At 41.7% G+C, this 23,402-nt stretch overlaps 1 protein-coding gene across 1 annotated transcript; it reads right to left on the reverse strand.

Moving 5' to 3' along the window:
• Positions 1–46: 46 nt before the first annotated feature.
• Spcs2 (signal peptidase complex subunit 2) lies at positions 47–23,397 on the reverse strand. Its single transcript, XM_006982156.4, has 5 exons — positions 23,263–23,397; positions 12,139–12,222; positions 11,243–11,403; positions 7,175–7,309; positions 47–249 (listed from the first exon to the last, which is right to left on the reverse strand). Exons 1-5 carry the CDS (start codon positions 23,374–23,376, stop codon positions 63–65), a joined length of 681 nt encoding a protein of 226 aa, XP_006982218.1. The 5' UTR covers positions 23,377–23,397; the 3' UTR covers positions 47–62.
• Between the last annotated feature and the right edge of the window lie 5 nt (positions 23,398–23,402).

Consider the following 23,402-nt stretch of genomic DNA (forward strand, 5'->3'; position numbering starts at 1 on the left):
TGTTTCTTCCCTACCCACCAGTAACTCGTATGATCCAGCAGAAAGAGAGCTTTTAAAATTGGCTATTTTATTTTTCTTTCTGTGGCGAGACTGTCATGGAGCCTGGATATTTCAGGCTCATATGCATCCATGACCAGTGTCCCGCTGTGATCAAAGAACTTGGCGATGGACTTGGTGAACTCGGCTTCCCGCTGCTGCTTTGTCCTCCCACTGATGAAGGTCAACTTCAGGGTGTATTTGTCATCAAACCTAAGCATCAGGACAAAGAGAACAGATCAAAAACCAAACAGACGGGGAAACTGAGGAGATCTTAGGGTGAAGGAAGACAGTGATGGAATACTCAACAGCAGGAGAGGTTTATTTAAGGGGAAGGAAGGGAATAGCCGAAAGGTAGCAGGGAGAGGAGGGAGGAGGACCGACGACAGCATACATAGGAAAATGCCCCAGGAAAACACACCACTTTGTATGCTACCTTTAAAAATCAATTTAAAAACCAACAGGGACTCAAGCAGTAACATACCTCACCAAGTGCTTTTGAAAGGTACAGGGACTACCCCTCCATGCTCACCCAGAGAGACAGATAGACAGACCTACTCCCAGGCTTCCTAATTGCTAATTATTAAACTAATTATGCTTAACTACAGTACTAATTCTGATGCCTCCCTAGATATGCTGACATATCTTCCCTGGTACAATTACTGAACCCTAATAAAGATGAGAATACACTATCCAAGAAAAATATTCCATGTGGAGGGACCAGAAAGGACAGAGGCCCCGAGGACATGCCTAGGATGACTGAAGAACAGAAAAACAACAAGATGAATAAAGAAAAAGAGTATTGGTCGCAGGAGAGGAGAGTATTTGTGCACACATATACGGAACACACAAAACACACACATACAGACTGCTAAGCTGTCCCTAGGAACTTAGCCTTTTTCCTGAACAGGAGATCTCAAACAGGGGACTAAGTGGATGTGATGTATGTATGTATGTATGTATGTATGTATGTATGTATGTATGTATGTATGTATGTATAAGATAACTTGCTTTTCCTGCCCTGCAGACAATGACTACAAGCAGGGAGAGATGCTGCAGGGTCCACCCCACATGAGGAGTTAGCTGGTAACTGTGGAGCTGACAAACTAGAGGCACTCTGGAGTCCAAATGATCTGGACTTGTTAGAAATAAAACTGTCACTTACCCAGAGAGGAAAACTGGGGCAAGAGTGGGCTGGATAATGAAGAAGGGAGTTGGATCCAGGATCAGACAGAAAGCAGGATATAGCTACAGTTCAGATAAAAGGTCTAGGATAAAAATGTAGATTTAGAGATCTTTATATAGGTAACATTTAAAGTCTTAGCCAGGCAGTGGTGGCGCACGCCTTTAATCCCAGCACTCGGGAGGCAGAGGCAGGGGGATCTTGTGAGTTTGAGGCTAGCCTGGGCTACCAAGTGAGTTCCAGGAAAGGTGCAAAGCTACACAGAGAAACCCTGTCTCGGAAAACAAAACAAAACAAAAAAAAAAGTCTTAAAAAGCTACATAAAGATTTCTCAAGTATAAAGTAGTTCTAGGAATAAGCCCTAATGTTACTTCCAATTTAGAGAAAGGAAAAAAGAAAAGAAACAAAGGAGATGAAAGAAAAGACACCAATGTAATTAGAAACTTAGAAGAACATGGTACCCCAGAAGACTTGTTTAAAAACAAAAACAGGCAGAAAACTGTAACCAAATGGTCAGATGCTGTTAACAGGCTAATGCTGTAGGATGGTCATTCTGTATGCTGTGAATATGTGTTGCTACTATTGGTTAATAAAGAAGTTGCCTTGGCCTATGGCAAGACAGGTTATAGCCAGGTGGGAAATCCAAGCAAAGATACAGGAAGAAGAAAGGCGGAGTCAGAGCAGACACCAGCAGATGCTGAAGGAGCAAGATGCCAGAACACCAGTAAGCCGCGGGCTACGTGGTAAACGAAGATTAATAGAAATGGCTTAACTTAAATGTAAGAGCTAGTAGGTAATAATCCTGAGCCATCATTCAAACAATTGTAAGTAATATAAGCCTCTGAGTGATCATTTGAAAGCGGCTGTGGACTGGGGCAGGACAGAAAAGCCTCTGACTACAGGCTAAGATGAGGAATGAAAGGTAACAGCTGCTCCAAGTGATAATGGGGGAGAAGTAGATGACAGCAGTGACAGACAACTGAGAAAAAAGTATGAGGGACAAAGGGGAGGAGACTTTTTTTTAAGGCTAGGAGAAACCACAACCTGCTTCTATGTCAGAAGGAATGATCTAGTAGCAAGGAAAACATCAAGGAGAAGGGACAGAAAGGAGCATGCAGATGGAGGGGATGGGAGCCTCTGACCACCTCTGCCTCCTCACCACAGACAACAGCAGAGACAAGAGGTGATGCACAGGAGGTTTGGGGACAGATGAAGAAGCACATAAGATCCTCCAAAGGGATCTACGCCATGTGAGAAGAAAGGCAAGGGGAAGGTGGTCGGCTCCATGAATGGGGGCAGTACAACAGCCAGGAAACCAGTGATCAGAGCAGAAATTTTTAAAGGAGAAATGATAATGACTAGGATGTGCCCCATGAAAATACGTGCTGAATACACAGTAGAAAATGACATCATTGAAAGACATTGAGTAAAACAGACCACAATCTGCAATAATCATCTATCCAAACATATAGATACTGAGACTCACAAAAGGACATATATTAGAGAGTGCCATGAGCCAAGTTATCGCTAGGAAGAGTTCTGCAGTGAAGCACAGCAATGGCAAAATGTGATGAAGTACAATTCAAAGTGGGTATGTTGGGGAGGAGACTGAGGAGGAGCAGGAAGAAGTGAGTGGAGAAGGGGGAATCCAGCTCCATGTCACCATCAGGGTAACAAGGACTACAAGACAAACATCAGCCACCACTTTCAGTAAACAGAGGAAATGTGTCTTCCAGTCACAGGCAGGTTTCACTACAGGAGGAAAAACAGGAAATGTTCAGATGGAGAAGCTATGGGAGATTTTGTAGATGGTCTACAATAACTTGGCTGTAAATGAAGAGGTCACACACACTACAGCTAAGGCTAGGTTCATTGCGGTCATTCACACAACCAATTTCTTTTTTCATTTACTTTTATTTCTTATGCACAAGTGTTCTGTCTGCATGCATGTCTATGTATTACTTGTGTGTCTGGTACCCATGGAGGCCAAACAAAGGCACTAGAATCCCTAGAGCTGGATTGTGAGCCACCATGTGGGTGCTGAGGATCAAAACCCAGGTTCTCTGGAAGAACAGCCAGGTCTTTTAACCATCTCTTTAGCTCCAATACAAACAAATTGTTTGACACATTTATACTCTCTCCGACTTTGGGCGAGGTCTGAGGACTCAGAGATAAATGACACAATCCCTGCCTGTTTGTACTTGGGAACAGTGAATGGTAAGGAGTTTTATGCTGTGGAGAATGGTATTGTGGGGTTTACAGTTTACCAACAGACAAGTAAATTTAACTATAGCTCCATGGACAACACTAGCAAGTAAAAATGTTCTTGGAATACCTAATTTAGATAACATGTATCAGCAAAGCCTTCTTCAGAAAGAGGGCAAACAGTTTATCTTAGAGACAGAAAATTAATCAAGCCAGAAATAAGTCAGTTTAAACAGAGAGTCCCTGGGCAACTAGAGAAGTTAGCAAACTGCAAAATGCTGTTAGCTTCTGAGAGGGGTATGAAGAAATATGGAGATGCCACTGGGGCAGATGAAGAAAACTCCAACTGCTGGGCAAGTTTATACTATATACTAACTGCAGAAGAACAACTCACTGAAGGCTCTTTACACTTGACTTAAAACCTGTGCAAAGTTTGAATATGGCAACTGATCATCTGAGAAACTTTCACTGCCATGGCACATCATATGACCTGGCAGCTGTAGATGACAGCAGAATCAGGCACTGTTATACTAAACCACTGTGAAGGGAGAGCATGACAGAGCAAGAAGCATTCATGATTCTTTCTCTACCAACAATCCAGCAGCTGACAAAAACTAGCAAAGAATATAGAAAGTCGGTATTTTTACACACTTCTAGTGGGATTTAAAATGATGCACACACTTTGGAAAACAGACTGTCAATTCATTAAACAAAGTAACCACATGATCCATGAATTCCTCTTCTAGGTACATTATCCAAGAGAAGTGACACAGATCCATACAACTACATATGCACTATCATTCATAAAACCTAAAAGGTAGAAAGAATCCAAATGTTCTTCAACTGAAATAGGTTAACAAAATATAATATATCTGGGCAATGGACTATCAGTCAACCATAAAAAGGATCAAAGTACTGATTACTGATATATGCTACAACAGAGATGAACTTTGAAAACATGCTCTGTTGTGAAATAGTGTCTTCTGTACATGGCAGGCCATTGGACTCATGGGCTCACAGCAGCTGTGGCTGCCTGTTCAAGATTTGTACAAGATCAAGCCAGTCAAGATTCCAGCATAGACGGAGAGCTCATGAGGCTCCACTGCTGGCTGAGAGTAATAGGCAGTGATGGCTGCTGGGGGAGACAGTCAGCTGTTTTCAGAGGTGTGGCCTCATAGGTTGCCCATGCTCCAGTGGGTAATCCTACTAGCAGGCAGCACTAGTTGGATTCAGTGGATTATGAAGACAATATGAAGTTGAGAAGGGGATATGCAGAAGTGTCTGGGGAAAATTGGGGAGTGAATAGGGGGTGGATATGATCAAAATACACACCTATATGAAATTCTCAAAAGCCAGGTAAAATTTTAAGTCTTAAAATAGGAAAAAAGGAAAATACTAGGCTAAGTGAAAGAAGCCATTATCATCCCATTCACATGAAATATCTATAAGTGTCTCTTTTAGGGACAGGAGAGCAGAAGGGTGATTACTTAGGTTGCAAGAAATGGGGGAAATAGAAGATAATCACTGAAGGTACAGGGTTTCATTTTGAGGTGAAAAAATGGTTTTACGACTGTGGTAATAGGTACAACTATAAATACACTAGGAGTCACTGACTTAAACTTTGTCTGGGTGAATGGGGTGGTAGGTGAACTTTCTCTCAATAAAGTGGTTACAACACCAGGCAGCTGAGATGACTTCGTGGGTGAAAGTGTTGCCAGTTGATCCTCAGATCCTACAGTAGGAGGAAGAGAACTGACTCCCAGGAAGCATCCTTTGACCTCTAAACTTGTATGTACCATGGCACAGGTGCACACAAGCAAATCACACACACACCACCACCACCACCACCACCACCAACAACAACAACAACAACACAAGTTGGATGAAAATAATGAAAACAACAACAACAACAACACAAGTTGGATGAAAATAATGAAATCAGCCGGGTGGTGATGGTGGCACACGCCTTGAATCCCAGCACTCGGGAGGCAGAGGCAGGTGGATCTCTGTGAGTTCGAGGCCAGCCTGGTCTACCAAGTGAGTTCCAGGAAAGGCACAAAGCTACACAGAGAAACCCTGTCTCGAAAAAAAAAAAAAAATGAAATCAATATTGTTGGATTCTAGAATTATGCAACTCTGTTTTAGTGGCCTGGTGAAAAGGGCAGACTTCTCTAACAGTTGAGGCAAAAAAAAAAACCAAAACAGGTAGCAACCCTGCGAGGAGATAGCAGAACTCAACTGCAACATCAGAATGAAAGTCTGTTCCTCTTCCTCAGAGGTTACTCCACAAACTGCCAGAAAGGGGCTGGTGCTGATGTTACTTACCTTCAGTATGAGTAATTACGATGTGATGGCCTGGATATGCTAACAAAGTGTGTCACGTATTTTTAGTCAATGACTAAAAACCTGAAATCTGTGCACAACTTAGGCTAAAATTCATTCTCTATCACTTCTGAGCTCAATCCTTTAGGCCATGTTCTTATCTGTAAATATGTGTTCTAAGGTTTAAATGAAGTAATGCATTTAGAATACTGCAGTGGTTTGAATGAAAATGCCATCATAGGCTCAGATAATTGAACACTCGGTCCCCAGTTGGTGGCACTATTTGGAGAGGTTTAGGAGGTGTGGTCTTGTTGGATAGAATCTGTTGCTGGGATGGGCTCTGAGGATCTCAAGACTTGCACCATTTCTAGTGTGTTCTCTCTGCTTTGAGCTTGTGGCTCAAGACGTGAGCTGTCAGCTTGCTCCTTCAGCCACCGTGAATGCCTGTTACCAAGCCTCCCGGCTGTGAGGGGGATGGAACCACAGTCCAAATAAACCCTTTGCAAGTTGCCTTGGTGATGGTGTTTTATCAAAGCAACAGAAAAGTAACAAATATCTAATATATAATAAATGCTGGATGTGTATTTGCTATAACTGGCATTTCGTCTTCCTAACAACTCTATGGAGTTATTTTTTTATCTCACTAAACTTCACTTTACGTAATTTACCAAAAGCCATGAGTTAGAAACAAACTCATTGGAACGTGGACCCAGTTCTAGATACCAATGAACACCTGTATGTGCTACCACAAGACAGAAGAGACTCCGGACTGTGGGGGGTAATACAGAAGCCCCAAGCCAGAGACTCCTCAACACACTCGGGATGAAGTCAGAGATCCCTCAACACACTCGGAATGAAGCCAGAGGACACAGACGCTAAATGGAGGCTCCCGAAAGACAACTAACCTCACACCTTTGATCTTTTAAAGAAGATTTATCTATTTTATGTGTATATGTGTTCACCAGCATGAATTTATGTGTACGACATGCATGCAGGAGACAAAAACAAAAAACAAAACAGAAGAAGATGTTGGATCCCCTGGAACTCAAGTTACAGCTGGTTGTGAGTCACTGCGTGGGTGCTAGGAAGCCAGCCCAGGTCCTCTTTAAGAGCAGTAAGCACTCCTAACCCCTGAGCCATTCCTCCAACCCAACCTCTGACTTTCGTTGACTGGCCACAAGGAAAAAGACAATCATTCTCCAGTCTTCCACCAAAGTACATCCTGAGGGTATCTTCTATAATAAAGAACCTCAGAACTGCAGTGCTAGGAAAAATCTATCAGCTCGTTCATCCCTCCACTGTACATGACTAGCACTATGATCAGCATAGAACAAGCACAAACTAGTACACTGTGGATCATGACAACACCCCAGGGCAAACCCAATGCCAGGCGTTAAGAATCTCTTAAGAACCAAGGATGGCCATTACCTTTTGAGGCTGGAGGACAGTTGCCAAATATCATCAGGATCCATTCCTGTAGGATCTTTTCTGTGGGCCACAAGAAAGATGCTCTTCTCCTTGTATGAGGTATAAATGGTCAGAATCCCCATCATCACAAAATAGGTTCAAATAATGTTAAGGGGAAAACAAACAAATATGCAAAGACAACTAAAGTAACAACAAATGACACACAAGAGCCACAAAAAAATTCTTGACAGTCCTAAGTAAGTTTTATCTTACCACTAAAGCACTGAAAATTTAGTTATTTCCTTTTAACCCTTGTATTTATGTACCTAGAATAAACAAGGCTCTCTCTGGTTAGTTCTCTAGACACCTCACAAAGGAGACAAAAGGTACAGGACAAATAGGCTTTCTCATCTTTTACACTGAAGGACAACAGGTCTAAGAATGTCCTGTTACCCAGCTTCTCATGACTTTGTTATCACTTATGCTTATTTCTCTATTTTAAAAAAGGATCAGAGGCTAGAGAGATGAATCAGCAATTCAGAGCACTGGCTGCATTTGCAGGGAACCTGGGTCTGAATCCCATCACCCATATGGCAGCTCACTACATTCTATAGCTCCAGTTCCAGATCTGACACCCTTTTCTGGTTTCCTTGGGCACCAGACATGCATGTGGTACAGACATACAAGCAGGCAAAACACCTATATACGTAAAATAAAAAATATATATAGTCAACCAATGTCAAAGTGATTTCGGATTTAGTCTACTGTGAGACCAATTATGCCTAATGCACATGCAGACATATTATTACACGGTTTGACAGTGTTAACTGTATATTCAACCACTAACATGTTGTATGGAGTGTCATTTAAGTTTTATGAATTAGAAAGGCAGGAAATATGGTGTGAAGCATAAGGACTTTGGAGTTAAGACAGTCCTGGATTTGCATGTCAGCATTTAATAACTTCATTTTTCCCCCAAGTATCCTCATCTCTAAATAAGAGTACTGAACTTTTAGAGTTGTCAGGAAGCTAAGCGTGGGGGTGCACACCTATAATTTCCACACGTGGATGCTGCTAAGTCAGGACTACTACTGAGACCCTGTCTCAGACAAACAAAAATAGAATTGTCATGGGGTTTCTATATATAGCCAGGTAGCACACAGCAGTTATTTACAGTGGTAGTCACCAGCACTATATATAAAACATGAACTTTGGATCATGCTTTGCTTTAAACAAATATATCTGAAATACTGTCAAAGTAGTTCTTTTGGAGACTGTGGAACAGGGTTGCTGTCACTGTCTTGAGAATGGTCTCTAAAACTTATGGTATATTCTTTTAGATTGCTTCAACAGCAGAAATTTCAAACTAGGATATTTAATCTCATTATTGAAGAGTCAAAGGTCACTTGTTGCCAAGTCCAGGAGCCATCTATTTGTATAATACTACTTTTAATCAGATGCTTTATTAAGATGGCTTGCTAACCACCTCTGATAGTGGATTTATTTTATTTTTAAAATTATGTGCATATGTGTGTGTCCATGTAGGTATGTGCACATGAGAGCCAGAAGAGTGTGTCAGGTCCCCTGGAGCTGGAGTTACAGACGGTTGTGAGCCACCTGACATGAGTTCTAGGAATCAAACTCTAGTCTACTGCAAGTTCAGCAAGTCCCCTCAACTACCACACCTGTGGGAAGGTGGTCTGTAAGATATGCTTTTAGTTAGTAGAGTTCCACATACTAATGTATAATTTTTAAAATTTTACACTTTTTATTTATTTGGGGAAGTGTGTATGTATAAAAGTATGTCAAGGCATAAGTATGGAAGTGAAAGGACAACTTGTGGGGGGTCAGTTCTCTCACTCTGGGTTCCAGAGACTGAACTCAGATCATCAATCTTGACAGCAAATGCCTTCACCTGAAGAGGCATCCTGATGGACCAAAAAAAAAAAAAAAAAAAAGTCCAGTATATATTTTTTTAAGTTATAAAGTGTAAAAGTTATATACATACAAACTAAGGGACAGGAGATGGGAGTGGAGGACCACAGAGAAATCATTCTATGAATGTAAATAAATTCTGTAATTAAGACTATAATAAAAGCTCTTTGCATTGAGGATCTTAGAAATAATCTATGAAATAATCATAGAAGTAATCTATGTTTACCATAAAAAAGGAGAGACAAAATTCTCAACTTACAATGGGATTTTGTAACTATGAATTAAATATGCATGTAATACACCATACTTGCAAACACTATAATTAGCCTAGCCTACCTTGAATGTGCTCAGAATATTTACATCAGCCAGTCAACTGGGCAAACTCATCTAATACAAAGCCTACTGTGTAATAACATGGTGAATAGCTGATGTAATTTATTGAATACTATATTGAAATTTAAAAATGCAATGGTTGTTTGGATATTTTTTTCATGCCATTATAAAAGTGAGAAATCTTAAGTTGAACTCTTTGAATTTGGGAAATATACTATAAAATCTCCCATCTGATTTTCTTTCTTTTTCATTTGTGTGTGGTATATGCACATGTATGTATGGGTACACAAAGATATGCATGTGTGTATGTGTAGGGCCCTGGCCCCCTATTTTGAGTAGCTGCCACCTTGCTTGCAGACCTTGACCTTGATGTCCTCCCTATGCTAATTCCCTCCAGGGTTCCACCCTCCTGAATGCTTAAGGGAAGTTCCTTGTTTGTGTATCCTGTATATTGGGCATTAACAGCTTAGATGAAAGATTGTAAACATCAGTGGCGAACTTCTGCCCTCTGGGGTTCTCCCACTGTGCTGTAAGCCTGTATTTAAGGTTTCCTCCCTCTTCAAAAAACAGCATTCGGCTGTCTTTTTCGATCCACAGCCCCTCAGGTGGTGGTAGCGCAGACATTATAGCTACATGTACGGAAGCCAGGGGTCAACACTAGGTGTCTTCCTATGTCACTCTCCACGTACTTTTTTTTTTTTTTTTTTTTTTTTTTTTTTTTTTTTTTTTTTGGTTTTTCGAGACAGGGTTTCTCTGTGTAGCTTTGCGCCTTTCCTGGAGCTCACTTGGTAGCCCAGGCTGGCCTCGAACTCACAGAGATCCGCCTGGCTCTGCCTCCCGAGTGCTGGGATTAAAGGCGTGCGCCACCAACGCCCGGCCCACGTACTTTTTTAAGGCAGGGTTTCGTACTAAACCAACCTGGAGCTCACTGATTCAGGTGGACTGCCTGGCCAGATGGTCCTGGGATCCCTGTCCCCATCTCCTCAACACTGGGATTACAAACCTGTGCTGCTCTGCCAGCTTTTAAGTGGGTGCTAGGGTCCCAAGCTCAGGTCTTTGTGCTTGTGTAGCAAATATTTTAACAACTGGGCCATCGCTCCAGCCCTCTTTTTTTCTAATTTTTAAATGCTATAAGGTTTTTGCCAGGTAGCTGGCTTGAAAGTCATGATCATCCTGACTCATGCTGGGAGCTGGCATTACAAGCATATGCTACCACATCCAGTGTCCCACTCACTCTGGCAATTCTGAATGGGTATTACTTACATTTTTTTCCTTTCAGCCTAAGGTCACACACACCTTGGATTTCAAAGTCATGTTGTATAGTATGTTAAACCCATGTTGTGTAGGATTTCAAACTCATGTTCTGTAGCCCCAGGAGTCCTCAATCTCACTGAAACACGGACCAAATCCACACCTCATGCTCAGGACCTCCCCAGCCAGCTCTTCAGCTTCAAAGAAAAATAGGAAACAAATTCAAACTTCTAAAATCCAAAGCTTTTCTATGAATAGTCAGGAATAAATGGCTTAAAGCAACCCAGTCTAAAGGAAAAAATCCAATGAGTTAAAAGAGCTGGGTCTCACTATCATCGTGTGTTTTTGCTTTAGGTCTCCTATTAGTTAATAACTAAGTATATAGAATAAAAACCTTATTAAATTCAGAATATCAATGATATAGCATGAATTTACAGGTACAATTTTTAATGTTAATCCTAACATTAGCAAGCCCTAACATCAAAGCTTTTATGGAAAGCAAGGATGATTTAACAGCAGATATTTTTGAACTGTTATTAAAAAGCAAACCTGAGCATAAAAAAAGGATATGATATGACGCACAAAGCCAAAACTGGCTTGGACTCTGGAAAGGGGTGCATGTAATCCCAAATCAAAGCCACTATGGCAAAGAAGCAGGAGATGGTACAGATGGTGAGGCGACCGTCAATTAGACCAAAGTTCTCCACGTACTTGTATTTTTCCAGGAGTACCTAGTGAGAAGCAGGATGGAAGGTGACAGCGATGTATCCTTGCTGTGACTTGCTTTTACAGATCCCCACTTAGTCATGTCATGAACTGCAGGAATGAACAAACGTTCTCTTCGACTAACATCTTACCACTCTAAACAAAGAAGCTCAAACCCTCTTTAGAGAATCCCAGGTGCAGCACTTGGGAGGCAGAGCCAGGCGGATCTCTGTGAGTTTGAGGCCAGCCTGGGCTACCAAGTGAGTTCCGGGAAAGGCGCAAAGCTACACAGAGAAACCCTGTCTCAAAAAAACAAAACAAAACAAACAAACAAAAAAATCCCAGGTGGTTTTTTTGTTTTTTTTTGGAGACAAGAGTTTCTTTGTGCAGTCCTGGCTATCCTGGAACTAGCTCTATAGACCATGCTGGCCTTAAGTGTGCCTGGCAGTACCTTACATAGTTTTTAAATTCTCAACTTTTCTCATAGGACACAACTAACATTTTCTTTTCTTTTTGCAAATGGACCCTCCATAGATGAATAGTCTACCTTCCCAAACTTCTGTGTTCCAAGCTAACTAATCTCAAAACAATGATTACCAACTTTCTTGACACCCCAACATTCATGGTGAAACACACTTCCTCCTACTTATTCTGTGATCATTTTAGAAGTCCTTTTCTGGCTCATTTTCTAACTTTGAGATCTGTGAGGAGATGTATCCACAGACTAAAAACATGCTCATAAATGTCTTTAAAAAATGTACCTTTTTGGCGGAATCATCCAAAGAATTTTTCACAGCTGATCCATCCCACTTATCAATCTTTACAGGCTTATCATCAATCTTCCACTACAAAACAAATAGAAAAATTGTGCGTCAGAAAACGTGGCACCTTACAAAGTAGAATGAGCTACTTTCTTCAGATCTCTGAGTATTTGAACATTCATTCTTTGTCTTCGGATGTTGAGACTAGGCACTAAAATCAGGTGGGTTCTCATAAGGATTGGTACAAGTTTCCACACAGAAAACTCAAATCCCACAGCCTAGAACCAGAACACGTGCATGTGCTAGGCCAACTCATATATCCCACCCCCATTTAACCACAGATGAGTGCAGAAAAACAACAAACAAACAAACAAACAAACCTGCTTTTGTTCACCCTATATAAGCACAAAATTCAGCAAATACAGATATGGGGATTTACAGACACTAACAGAGAGGGAAGGGTCTTTGTCTGCGAACAACTTTAAGAGAGCAAATCCAGTATAATCTGTTGAAAACATCAAATTTTCAATTATAAACCAAGTGTCCTAGTTTGCTTTCTGTTACTCTGATAAAATACTATGACCAACAGCAACTTGGGGAGGAAACCAGGGAAGGGATGCAGCTCAGAGACAGTGTTTGCCTAGCATGCATGAGGCCCTGGTTGGCTCACTAACTTTTCAATTCACAATCATTTGGCTTCAGAATGGATTCTTTTACTCAAAGACAGAAAACACTTCTACCTTATTAACCTTTTTACAAAGCTGTGGTTCTATATATTAATATACAATAAGAAAAGTGAAGTCTGTCAAGAGGAATAAATGTAAACTGAATGTTAAGTGTGTATGTGTAAAATCAGTCAGTGTGTATGTTGTGTGTGTGTGTGTGTGTGTGTGTGTGTGTGTGTGTGTGTGTGCCTTCAGATCCCCTGGAGCTCGAGTTACAGGTAGTTGTAAGTCACCTGACAGGGTGCTGGACCAGAACTTGGATCCTCTGCAAAAACAACAAGTACTTTGAGCCACTGACCAGACCCTAAATTGGCTATATTTAAAGCCTTTTTAAATCAAATCTTTTCCCATCAGTGTCTTATAAAACAAACTTTTTCTTTATTACTTATGGTGACATTTTTAAATACGGATTCTCATAATCTGTTAGCCTACTAATCAAACATAGCTAATTTTTAAAATTACATATTGAACTAAGAATAACAACTGTTTTATCCAAACAGCTAGCTTATATGCATTCAGTCAAGTATATTCTATTTTAATAATCCCAAAGAATTTGTATGCATAATCTATGAAATAATGAAGTCATTTACAAATTTTTATCATTCCAAAAGAGGATTTATTCTCATAGACCCCCACATCAGACACACATCACTGAGTGCAGCACAGTCCAGAAATGGAACTCAGCTCTACAATCTCCCAGCAGTTTCCAGGGATAAGGTGCAGAAGCAGCATTAACATGCTGAATAAGCCTCAGCTCTAACGGCACTGTCTGGTTCAAGAAACTTCAGCAGGGAGAACAGGAACTTTTCCTGTGACTACCCAGATCATGAGAAAGGTTTTCACTTGGTTTCTGAAGGGAGGGATGCATCGTTTTACTTTGTATGCACGCAAAACCCTAGCCCTCTCTGCTATAGCACAGAGAAATACCTGAACGAGCGGGACTGACAGTAAGTTCCTATTTCCAGTTTGTTACCATTTCCCATCATTCTCAAAAACTGCTCATCTAAAATGTATGCAAATTACATCTCTCCTGCTGTTATTCATGTTATCTTTTCCCCTCCCCTTGATCTTCCTAAACACTAGGAACAAGAGCAATAAAAAGGAACAAAAAGACAAGGCAAGGGCTGGGATCAGTGAGCTCTGAATTCAGTAAGAGATCCTGTCTCAGATAAAGGTGGAGCCAGGCATGGTGGCTCATGCCTTTAATCTCAGCACTCCAGAGACAGTTTAGGAGGCCAGTCTGATTTGCATAGTTCCAGGTCAGTCAAGGCTACATGAAAGACTGTCTCAAAAACCAACAAAAAGGTGGAGATCAACTGAGTAAGATACCCACTGTCAGCTTCCGGCCTACACTCACTCACTCTCACACACACACACACACACACACACACACACACACACACACACACACACCTCTACATATGTGAGTGCATGCACATACACACAGAGACAAGGCAAAGGGCAAGTCTGGTTCACATGGGACCTCACACGATAAATTATGATGAAGGGCAATATGTGAAAAGCAATTAATCTAAGTCTTCCTAAGGACTGCCACTCTTAGTTAGGAAGGCAGATTTTCCAGGTTGGTCCCTGACTGCTATTTGACAACTTGGCTGTTACAGTTCCCTGCACTGATAGAAGACATCCCCTACATGCTAAAAGAGCTCCCTGTGTCTAAGTTCTGTCAACAATGCGATCCATGCCAAACACCTTTCCTTCTAGGAATCTGGCAGACTTGGCATAAGGTACCCACTAGCCCTATGGAAAATCAAGCACTGTGTGTCTAATGATGTTCCCTGGCAGACACCACTTCACATGGACTGTCCTAACTCTCCTTACTGAAGCCTTTGGGGGCTCTAACGGCAGAGGAACTCTAGCACACCACTTGGTTTCCTGTATACTCCACCCCATGGGGCTATGATAGATCTTACTACAAGCAGCATTATATGCTGAGTCTCATGGTTTATCTAACATAGCACTAATCTTGGGGAATTCTACACACACACACACACACACACACACACACACAATTTATTTATTTTTCCTGCTCCTGCCATCTTTTCAATACAGTCATAGTACTGATTTGGAATTATTTAATAGCTTAACTGGATCAGATCATGACTCTGAGTTTATACTATAACTATACAAGTTATTCATATTCATGAACGAGTCATGGTGGTTACTAGAAATCATTTTTATTGAGAGGAACAAGGCATGCTTGTCCTCGTCCACACTTTGGAGGTCAGAAATACCTAGCTAACAAGTTCACAGAAAAAGGGTACACGATGATTTTCATGATACTCTAGACTCATTTCACTTATGATCATTTCACTTATGATTCTCCAGTGCAGAAAGTTCTACAAAGACTTTTCACTGCAGGCATGGCATTGGGGATCCCATTTCTCAAGTGCTTAGGCAAGTTTTTAAATACTTCTCCGTATTGAAAAATATGTAAACAATGCAGGAAGTCATTTTTCTAAATTAAATGATTTGGGAATTACAGCCTCTGTTCCCCAAGCATCTTCTGGCGTTAAGGGCTGGGGATGGGTCAACAAAGGAAAACACTGGTCATTAGGGTAAGCAAACAAACAGTCCTGAGTATAACATCGTAGCAGGTACACTTTCTTTACTTTAGAAAGTATGTGGTGATATGAAGACTGCACTGGACTGCTTCACAGAGTTCCTTAGCCTGACTCAAATGATTCCTCCCCTCACTCTGGTGAGATGGATACTGGGGGTGACAGCATCAATGTATCAATGGAAGGACCCCACTCTGATTTAGAAAAAATACAAGTTTTCTCTCCCTTCTTTTTGTCTACTCTAGTTCAGAAAGTGGATAGAAGCTGCAAAGCAGGACAGTTAGTAGGAACAAGGCACATGGCTGAGGGACCAAATGCTTACAAGGCTAAAGGTAAAACATGATTCTAAGCAGGAAATGGTAAGATTTTAAGTGTGTGACTATCAACCAACTTTATGTGTTTAAGGGGTTTTGTTGGTTTCATTTTGAAAATCGTTTCACAAATCTCAAAGGTAACACCAGAGACATATATAATCTATAATTATATAATTCTGCTACTAATGTATAAATTAGATGGGTCCTTTTTAACCTGAATCCTCCATACAGCACCAGCAAGTGGACGAACAGTGAACACTTATAGCAGGACTGGATGGACTAAGTAACATACTAGTCAAAAGTAACATGACAAGAGACAGGTGACCACCATCAGAACTAGGGCTTAGACAACTTGTCAGAACCATCACGTCACTTCCCAAGAGAAGGAATAGAGGAAAAAGTATAAATATTCTTTTGTGTACGCTGGGTTTGAGATGTATAGCTCAACTGTTATATTTTACCTCTGACTCCAGATTTTTCTAACCTATAGTAAGGAGATGACAGAAACTGATACTCAGAAGCTGAGATGACCACTTGAGTTTTAATATATGTCTAACCTCAATTTCCATCTATACACATTTAGCAAGATCAGGAGTAACAAGTGCAAAAATAAAGGGAAAACATTAATTTGGGAAGAAAATGATGAGTATCTTAGAATGCAGTTGCTTAATTTAGATGCAATTTGAAAACCCAAGGTATCACCAAGACAAGATTACAGCTCTTAGCAGCACACTGAACCTTTAATTTCAATCTTTTTTTTAAGGGTCAAGAAATACTGTAATGGAAATTATTGGTGTAGGAGTGCTTATTAGTGGTTGTATTTATGAGTTAGTTGGAGGTTAGAATTACGATGTGTCAGTTAAATTATGAACATGCACATTATTGGCAACTCCAGAGAAACTGATTACTCCCCGCCCCCCAACTGCTTTCTCCATGGTCCCAAACTATACGGGAGCCTGGCCCCATGGCTCAGGAAGCCTACACCACTGAGATTCTGTGGGCACAGCTTTAGTTCATGGGGGGTCTATGGATTAAATGTCCCACAACTGGTGCCAATACATCTGAGCTCCAAGGCTGAAAACGGCTCACACTGAAACTGCTGTGATGAGCGGTGAGATGAGGGAGCTGGAGCTGGAGCTGGAGCTCATCTGCTGGAGGGCTTGCCTGGCAGGCAGGAAGCCTAGGTTCAATCCCTAGCACATAAACCAGAGCACGCCTGTAATCCCAGCCCTTGGGAGGCGCAGGCTAGCTATCAGAAGTTCAAGATCATCCTGAGTTACAGAGCAGCTGGAGGCCAACCTAAAATACGAGACCCTACCTCGAAACAACAAGGATAGGTATGTACCTCTAGTCCAGTGCTTCAGAAGGCAGAGGGACACAAATCTCCTCGAGTTCATGGCCAGGCTGGTCACAGTGAGTTCTAGAGTTCCAGACCAACCAGCACTACATAGTGAGACTGTCTCAAAAAACATAAACACAAAACAACAACAACCCCAAGAAACAGAAAGATGTGAGATGTGAGTCCTTCGTCTATGGAGGGGCAAATCACACATTTAAAAACTACATGCAACCAGTTTAGAAACTGCAACTACATTAGAAATTCCTTTCTCGATTCCTTGTGGGAATGTAAAGTGGCACCCCCAGTGTGCAATATAGTTTTGATAATTCCTCAAAGTTAAATGCAGTGCCAAGGTGTCAGAATATAGTCTGGTGTGGGGGATTTCTGAGTGCTTGTGAGAAATCTCCAAGAAAATCAGACATGAATCTTGTGACCTCAGTCTCTTCAGAACACGGAATCGTTCTTGGAATGTGTTTTCACGGTCCCCCCAGGTGTAACGGATAGAATGAGATGACTTCAGCTGTGTTAGTCATAGGCCTCTATGGAAAACATGCTTTTGCCATGTAGGATTGTCCTTGTGGTTGTTTACTTTACTCAGGTGATGCTTCTTGACCCTCAGAGTCTAAACTGTCTGATCTCTGACTAAAACTGGCCATTGCAGGGGACTTCAGTGAGCCTCATTCTCCCAGGTTCACGCTGCCAACTAGAGTAGTCAACACCAAGGGAACCTGAAATCCTAGCACTCAGCAGACTGAGGCAAGACAATCGACAGTTCCGGGCCAGCCTGGGCTACTGAGACCACATTTCAAAAATTAGTCAATTAAAATATCAACAGTTACAATATGACCCAGCAATTCCACTCCCATGTACATAATCTGAAGAACTGAAAATGTCCACCCAGTGAACAAATGTACTTATAGTAGGTATCACAGAGCCAAAAGGTGCATGATTCAAGTATTAACTGACTAATGGAAAAATAAAAGTAATGTCAGTATCTGTCAGAGGATGGTTCGATGGGTAAAGCACTGGTCACACGAGGGTGAAGACCTGAGTCTTCATGATATTGTGAAACTGGATGCAGCTGTGAAGATTTTTAACACCCATGCACCTGGGTCATATAAAAATAAAGTTTGATACATGATATAATACATGTTAAATGAAAGACACTAGTCACAATAGGCTATGTATGTTGTGATGGTTTGAAAGAAAATGGCCCCCAAAGGGAGTGGTACTATTAGGAGGTGTGGCTTTGCTGGAGTAGGTGTGATCTTGTTGGAAGAAGTGTGTCACTGAGGAGGTGGGTTTAAGGTCTCATATATGCTCAAGCCACTCCCAGTGTGACAGTTTACTTCCTATTGCTTGCAAGATATAGGACTCTCAGCTACTTCTCCAGCACCGTGTCTGCCTGCACGCAGCCATGTCCCACCATGATGATAATGGGCTGAACCTCTGAACTGTAAGCCAGCCACCCCAATTAAATGTTTTCCTTTATAAGAGTTTCCGTTGTCATGGTGTCTCTTCACAGCAATGGAAACCTTAACTTTCATTTATATAAAATGTCCACAACAGACAAATCCAGATAGAACTAGACTTGTGAGGGCTGGGGGCTTAGCTTAGTGGCACAGTCTTGCTTAGCATTCATGAGATTATTGGTTTGGGTCTCCTCACTGAAAAAAGCTTTCTGTGGTGGCCTGGAGGGACTAGGAAGAGGGACTAGGGCATGACTGCTAATGGGTAAGAGGCTTTGGGGGGACTTAAAAAATTTTCTGAAATTGTGTACTAATGACTTTCTAATTATACTAAAAACCATTGGACTATATAATCTACTTATTATATATTCATTTAAAATTTTTACTTTCAAAATGTACAGGTAACAAAGAGCGTATGAAAATACAAATACCCAGGCTTCAATACTACAAAATCTTGTTCTGATCTGGGAGGTTCAGAAATCTGTTATTTTTAACTAAAACCCAAGGGAATCTGATATGGACAGTTTTTACATGTACTAAAAATATTTATCTAAGGAAGTCAAAATCCAGAGAGGTTTTGTGCACACACAAACTCTTATTAGCTCCACTTTACAGGTGCAGAAACTGAGTTACAAAGAGATTTGTTAACTGGCCCAAGAATACACATCTGGGTAGCACCATAATTCAATGCTAGGGGCTGGCAAGGCCAGCCCCAGAGCTATGTTCTCAGTAACCAAGATATAGAAGCTGTGCTCTAAGGTCAGGCTGAGAAGCCAACCATGAGACAGAATCCAGGTTATGACATTAAAAAGGTTTGGATAACAGTTTACAAAAAAAGAAAGAAAGAAGGAAAGAAAGAAAGAAAGAAAGAAAGAAAGAAAGAAAGAAAGAAAGAAAGAAAACATTAAGCACCATTCCAATTTTTAGTAGCCCAGACAGACTGGGAAAGAGCTGCCCTTTACAGCTGTTGTAGAGAACAAAGCGTGGGCAACCGTGGGGCAAAGACAGTGCAGTCACTTCGAGAGGGAAGGGCGGGCCTGCAAACTTAAAGTCAGGAAGGGACAGGTGCCACCTGTTCCTCATCCGGTTCAGAGGAGCAGAAACCCACGTCAGTGTGGAGAAGTCAAGCAGCACACTCGAACACCTCGACTGCATTTCTTCACGTCAAGTGAAACAATGGGTGTGGAAATAAAAACCTTCCTCCCACAAAGGGAGAAAAGAAAAGGCAAGAAGAGAAATCCAATCAAAGGGGTTCTATGAAGGCAACATCCTCATTTGAACACACCTACATCCTCACTCCCTCAGAACAAAACCTCCCCGTTCCAGTAGACGGGCTGCACTCAGGACAAGTCCCCAGATTCTCCACCTCAGCAGCCAGGGGTTTTTCAGATACTTCGAGCAACATCCTCTACGGCTCTTTCTAAGACTGAGGTGGCATGACCTCCCCACCCCCTCCCCCCATGTAAGGGCTGTAAGCACCAGCTTTGCGATGATCAGTGTAGAGAAACTCTCACAGGAAGGACACTGGAAAAATACAAACCGGCAGAACTAAGTCAACTCCCAGGGGCACTAGTTCTTCTGTAATTCAGAAAGGGAACAAGTCAATGTAAGCCGAAAGGCAGGTTTCCAGGAAAAGGGATTTTAAACAGCTCTTGATGATTTTCCCTCTTCTGTCTCTCATTTCTTGGTTAACTCTTCCAAGTTGGGGGAGGGGGAAGTATGCTCGAACATGGCTGTAAGCTCACCATTAGGCAGGCTGAGGCAGAAAGACCCTAAGTTTCAAGACCAACCTGGTTACAACAGTAAGGCCCTGTTTCAACAAAACAAATAATCTGCCAAATGTTCCTCTGTGAGAACATTTTACCTCTTTCTGATACCCCAGTAGGGGATCTCATCACCTTGCCATTCCGTTTTTATATAGGCCTTTAACCTTACCAGTATTGTATAATTTAATCTTTACCACAAGCCTATAATGAGAATACCTACAATATTCATTGTGGTAAAGAAAATCAAGTTCAGTAATGAATAATCATCCAAGGCTTTAGGTATGCTACACCAGAACTCAAACTTACCCTTCTTTCTGTGAAAGCCTATATGCTAGTCTATGGCCTTATTATGTGTCTAATTCTGTGAACTATGTGAATAATTTTCCTAAAGTCACTTTATATAGTCTCAAAAGCCTTTACATCCCCCTCCCACTTAAGTGACCCCTCTCCAGTCTAACTCTACTATCACTGAGTTTCCGTGGAGACCCTCCTAGTAAGCCTACTAAGAAATCTCATCGTATTCTGTGTATCTTTCCTCAAGAAAGACTCACTTGAGGACCAGAAAGATGGCTCAGCGTTAACGATACTTACTGCCAAGCCTCAAGGGATTCCTGGGTCCCGCACAGTAGGAGAGAACTGATTCTCAAAATTGTCCTCTGACCCCCACACCCATGTGCACACACACCAAAATACATCAAATAAAATAAATAACTTAAGACTTTCTTACTTGATATGTTCTTCTCATTCTCAAAATCATGTCTGAACTCTACTCAGACATGAAGCCTTTCAACCCAGGGCTTCTCACTCTTAGCTATCAGATCTCAAGAACCATTCTCTCTCATTTGAATTTCTGCAAAAAGTACCTTCTGAATACATCATGTGTTTCCTTAAATATACTTACTTTGAATACGCCACTTCCTATTTGGCTAGTCTGAGTACTCTGATAATAGGAACCTGCAAATATATTTCCCTTCATCACTACATAGTATACTTCAAAGAGTGCAGAGGCTGATATATATTGTCTTGATTCTGTTCCCAAGCCCTGTCATACAGTTGCCAGAGACTCTCAACATTTCAGATGAAGAATGGGAAAAGTACTATGGTTAAGTAACCTGACAGTCTTCATACTTTATTCCAATAGCAGAGATACTTAAAGGCCAAATTATCCTAACATAATGTGACAGATACTACAGTCAGCTCTATCAATATTGCACAGGCAAGGACCAGCCAAACATGTATAGATAGTATTCAAGGAAAGAAAAAACAAAAAACAAACAAACAAACAAAAAAAAACCTTTGTATGTCCTGAACTCACGGATATTTTTGTAATAGTATTACAACTGTCTGCATAACATTTACTTTGCAGCAAGTATTCCAAATAATCTAGAGGTGATTTAAAGTATTCTGGAAGGTATGTAGCTTATATACAAATATTATGCCATTTTATGAACAATCTGAGTATCCTTGGATACCAAAAAATATGCAGTGAATCCTGAAACCAAGCCTTCACAGACACCAAAGAGCACTGTGTTTAGTAATCTCTGCCTTGGCAGAACGTTCATGTTTATGTTTGCTGGTGATAACCCAAGCAGAGGGAAAACAGAGAAGAGTCACCCTGGGGAGGCTCAACACAAGCTATGAGATGCACTGCACCCAACAGAAAGGGTGAATTTGAACGCAAAATACCAGCTAATTCCCAGAACACATTCCTATTTCTCAAGAAGTATGAAGAGCATGAAAGCAGGCAGAAGACGGGAGGAGGTTCTGAGTTTGGGCCAGCTTAGCTACACAGCAAGACTCTTTCCATTTGAATCTAATGACCCTCAAACAAACAAACAAACAAACAAACAAACAAAACCAAGCAGAACTGGGGATATGGCTCAGTGGTGGAGCACTTGCCTGCCATGCAGGAAGATATGCAGGACTGGAAGCCCTCAACATGATCAGGTATTCACTCCTTAAGCACTAGCCATCTGCTTGGCACAGAAGAATCAGAAAGCGTTTCGATTCAAATGTTTAAAGAAAATAGGTTTACTGTATTAAAGCACCATGCTCCACCCTTATCACATCAGCTGGGACTGAGAACACTGCAGGGGGGCCATAAGATAGATCTAGGCTAAATTCCTCATTTTGCAGATGAGAAACAGACATGGGGAGAACAGGTATATTTTAGGTCACATAGCTGGAGGCAGAACCAATACTAGGCCTGTTTTTCACACAGCTGTTTCTTCCAAGATGCTGTGCAAAGGGCAAGAAGGTCAATCCAGGAGCAGCCCCCCATCCCTTCCTTTAAGCCCTTATGGATAAGGATGGGTAGGCAGAGTGGAAAAGCAGCTGGCTGGTACAGACAGCAGGAGAAGAAAAAAGAAAGGCAGGGAATGCAAAAGGGGAAAAATCATCTTAAGGTTTCCTGTCAGCCCAGCAAGGAAAGTCAACATACGAATATTTCATTATTTGATGTATCATGAAAATAAAAAAATAAAAAAATCGCCTAGAAACGTTTGTGAGTAAAAGGCCAAGGAACTCTTTGTACTCTCTAGCAACACGCGAGGGTGACGGTCGAAGTTTGGGGAATACTCTTTTTAATTTCTTTGGGAGATCAGTTTTCCGCGTTGGTGAAATGGGCACTTTCAAGAGTGGGCCTCCTAGCACAATAGAAACGTCATCCTTACGGTGAAATATAGCGCTAACTAGGAGAAGCTGCGGTGGCGGCCCGTGTCAGGGACCAGCACACTTGCGAAAAGAGATGACCCAAAGAGAAGGCTTGGGTTTGAATGTGTAGAGAGGGCAGATTACAAGCGTGCGTTGGTGGGCTACAGAGGAGCGCTCGTCAAGAAGCCGCAGAAAAGGGGGGCGGGGATGGGGACGGTGGGCTCATCACCTCCTGGGCATCCCCAGGGCTCTAGACTGTCCCCAGGACTCAGCTCCTCACCTTATCCAACAAACCACTGCGGCTGCTGCCTGTTCCGCAGCTGGGGCCGCCGCCAGCCCCACTACTGCCTCCGCCACCGCCGCTTCTCCCGCCTTGCGACGCCGCCGCCGCCATCTTGTCTCCCTCCGTGTCTCCCTCCC

Source organism: Peromyscus maniculatus, chromosome 1, assembly GCF_049852395.1.
Source record: "Peromyscus maniculatus bairdii isolate BWxNUB_F1_BW_parent chromosome 1, HU_Pman_BW_mat_3.1, whole genome shotgun sequence".
Taxonomy (NCBI): domain Eukaryota; kingdom Metazoa; phylum Chordata; class Mammalia; order Rodentia; family Cricetidae; genus Peromyscus; species Peromyscus maniculatus.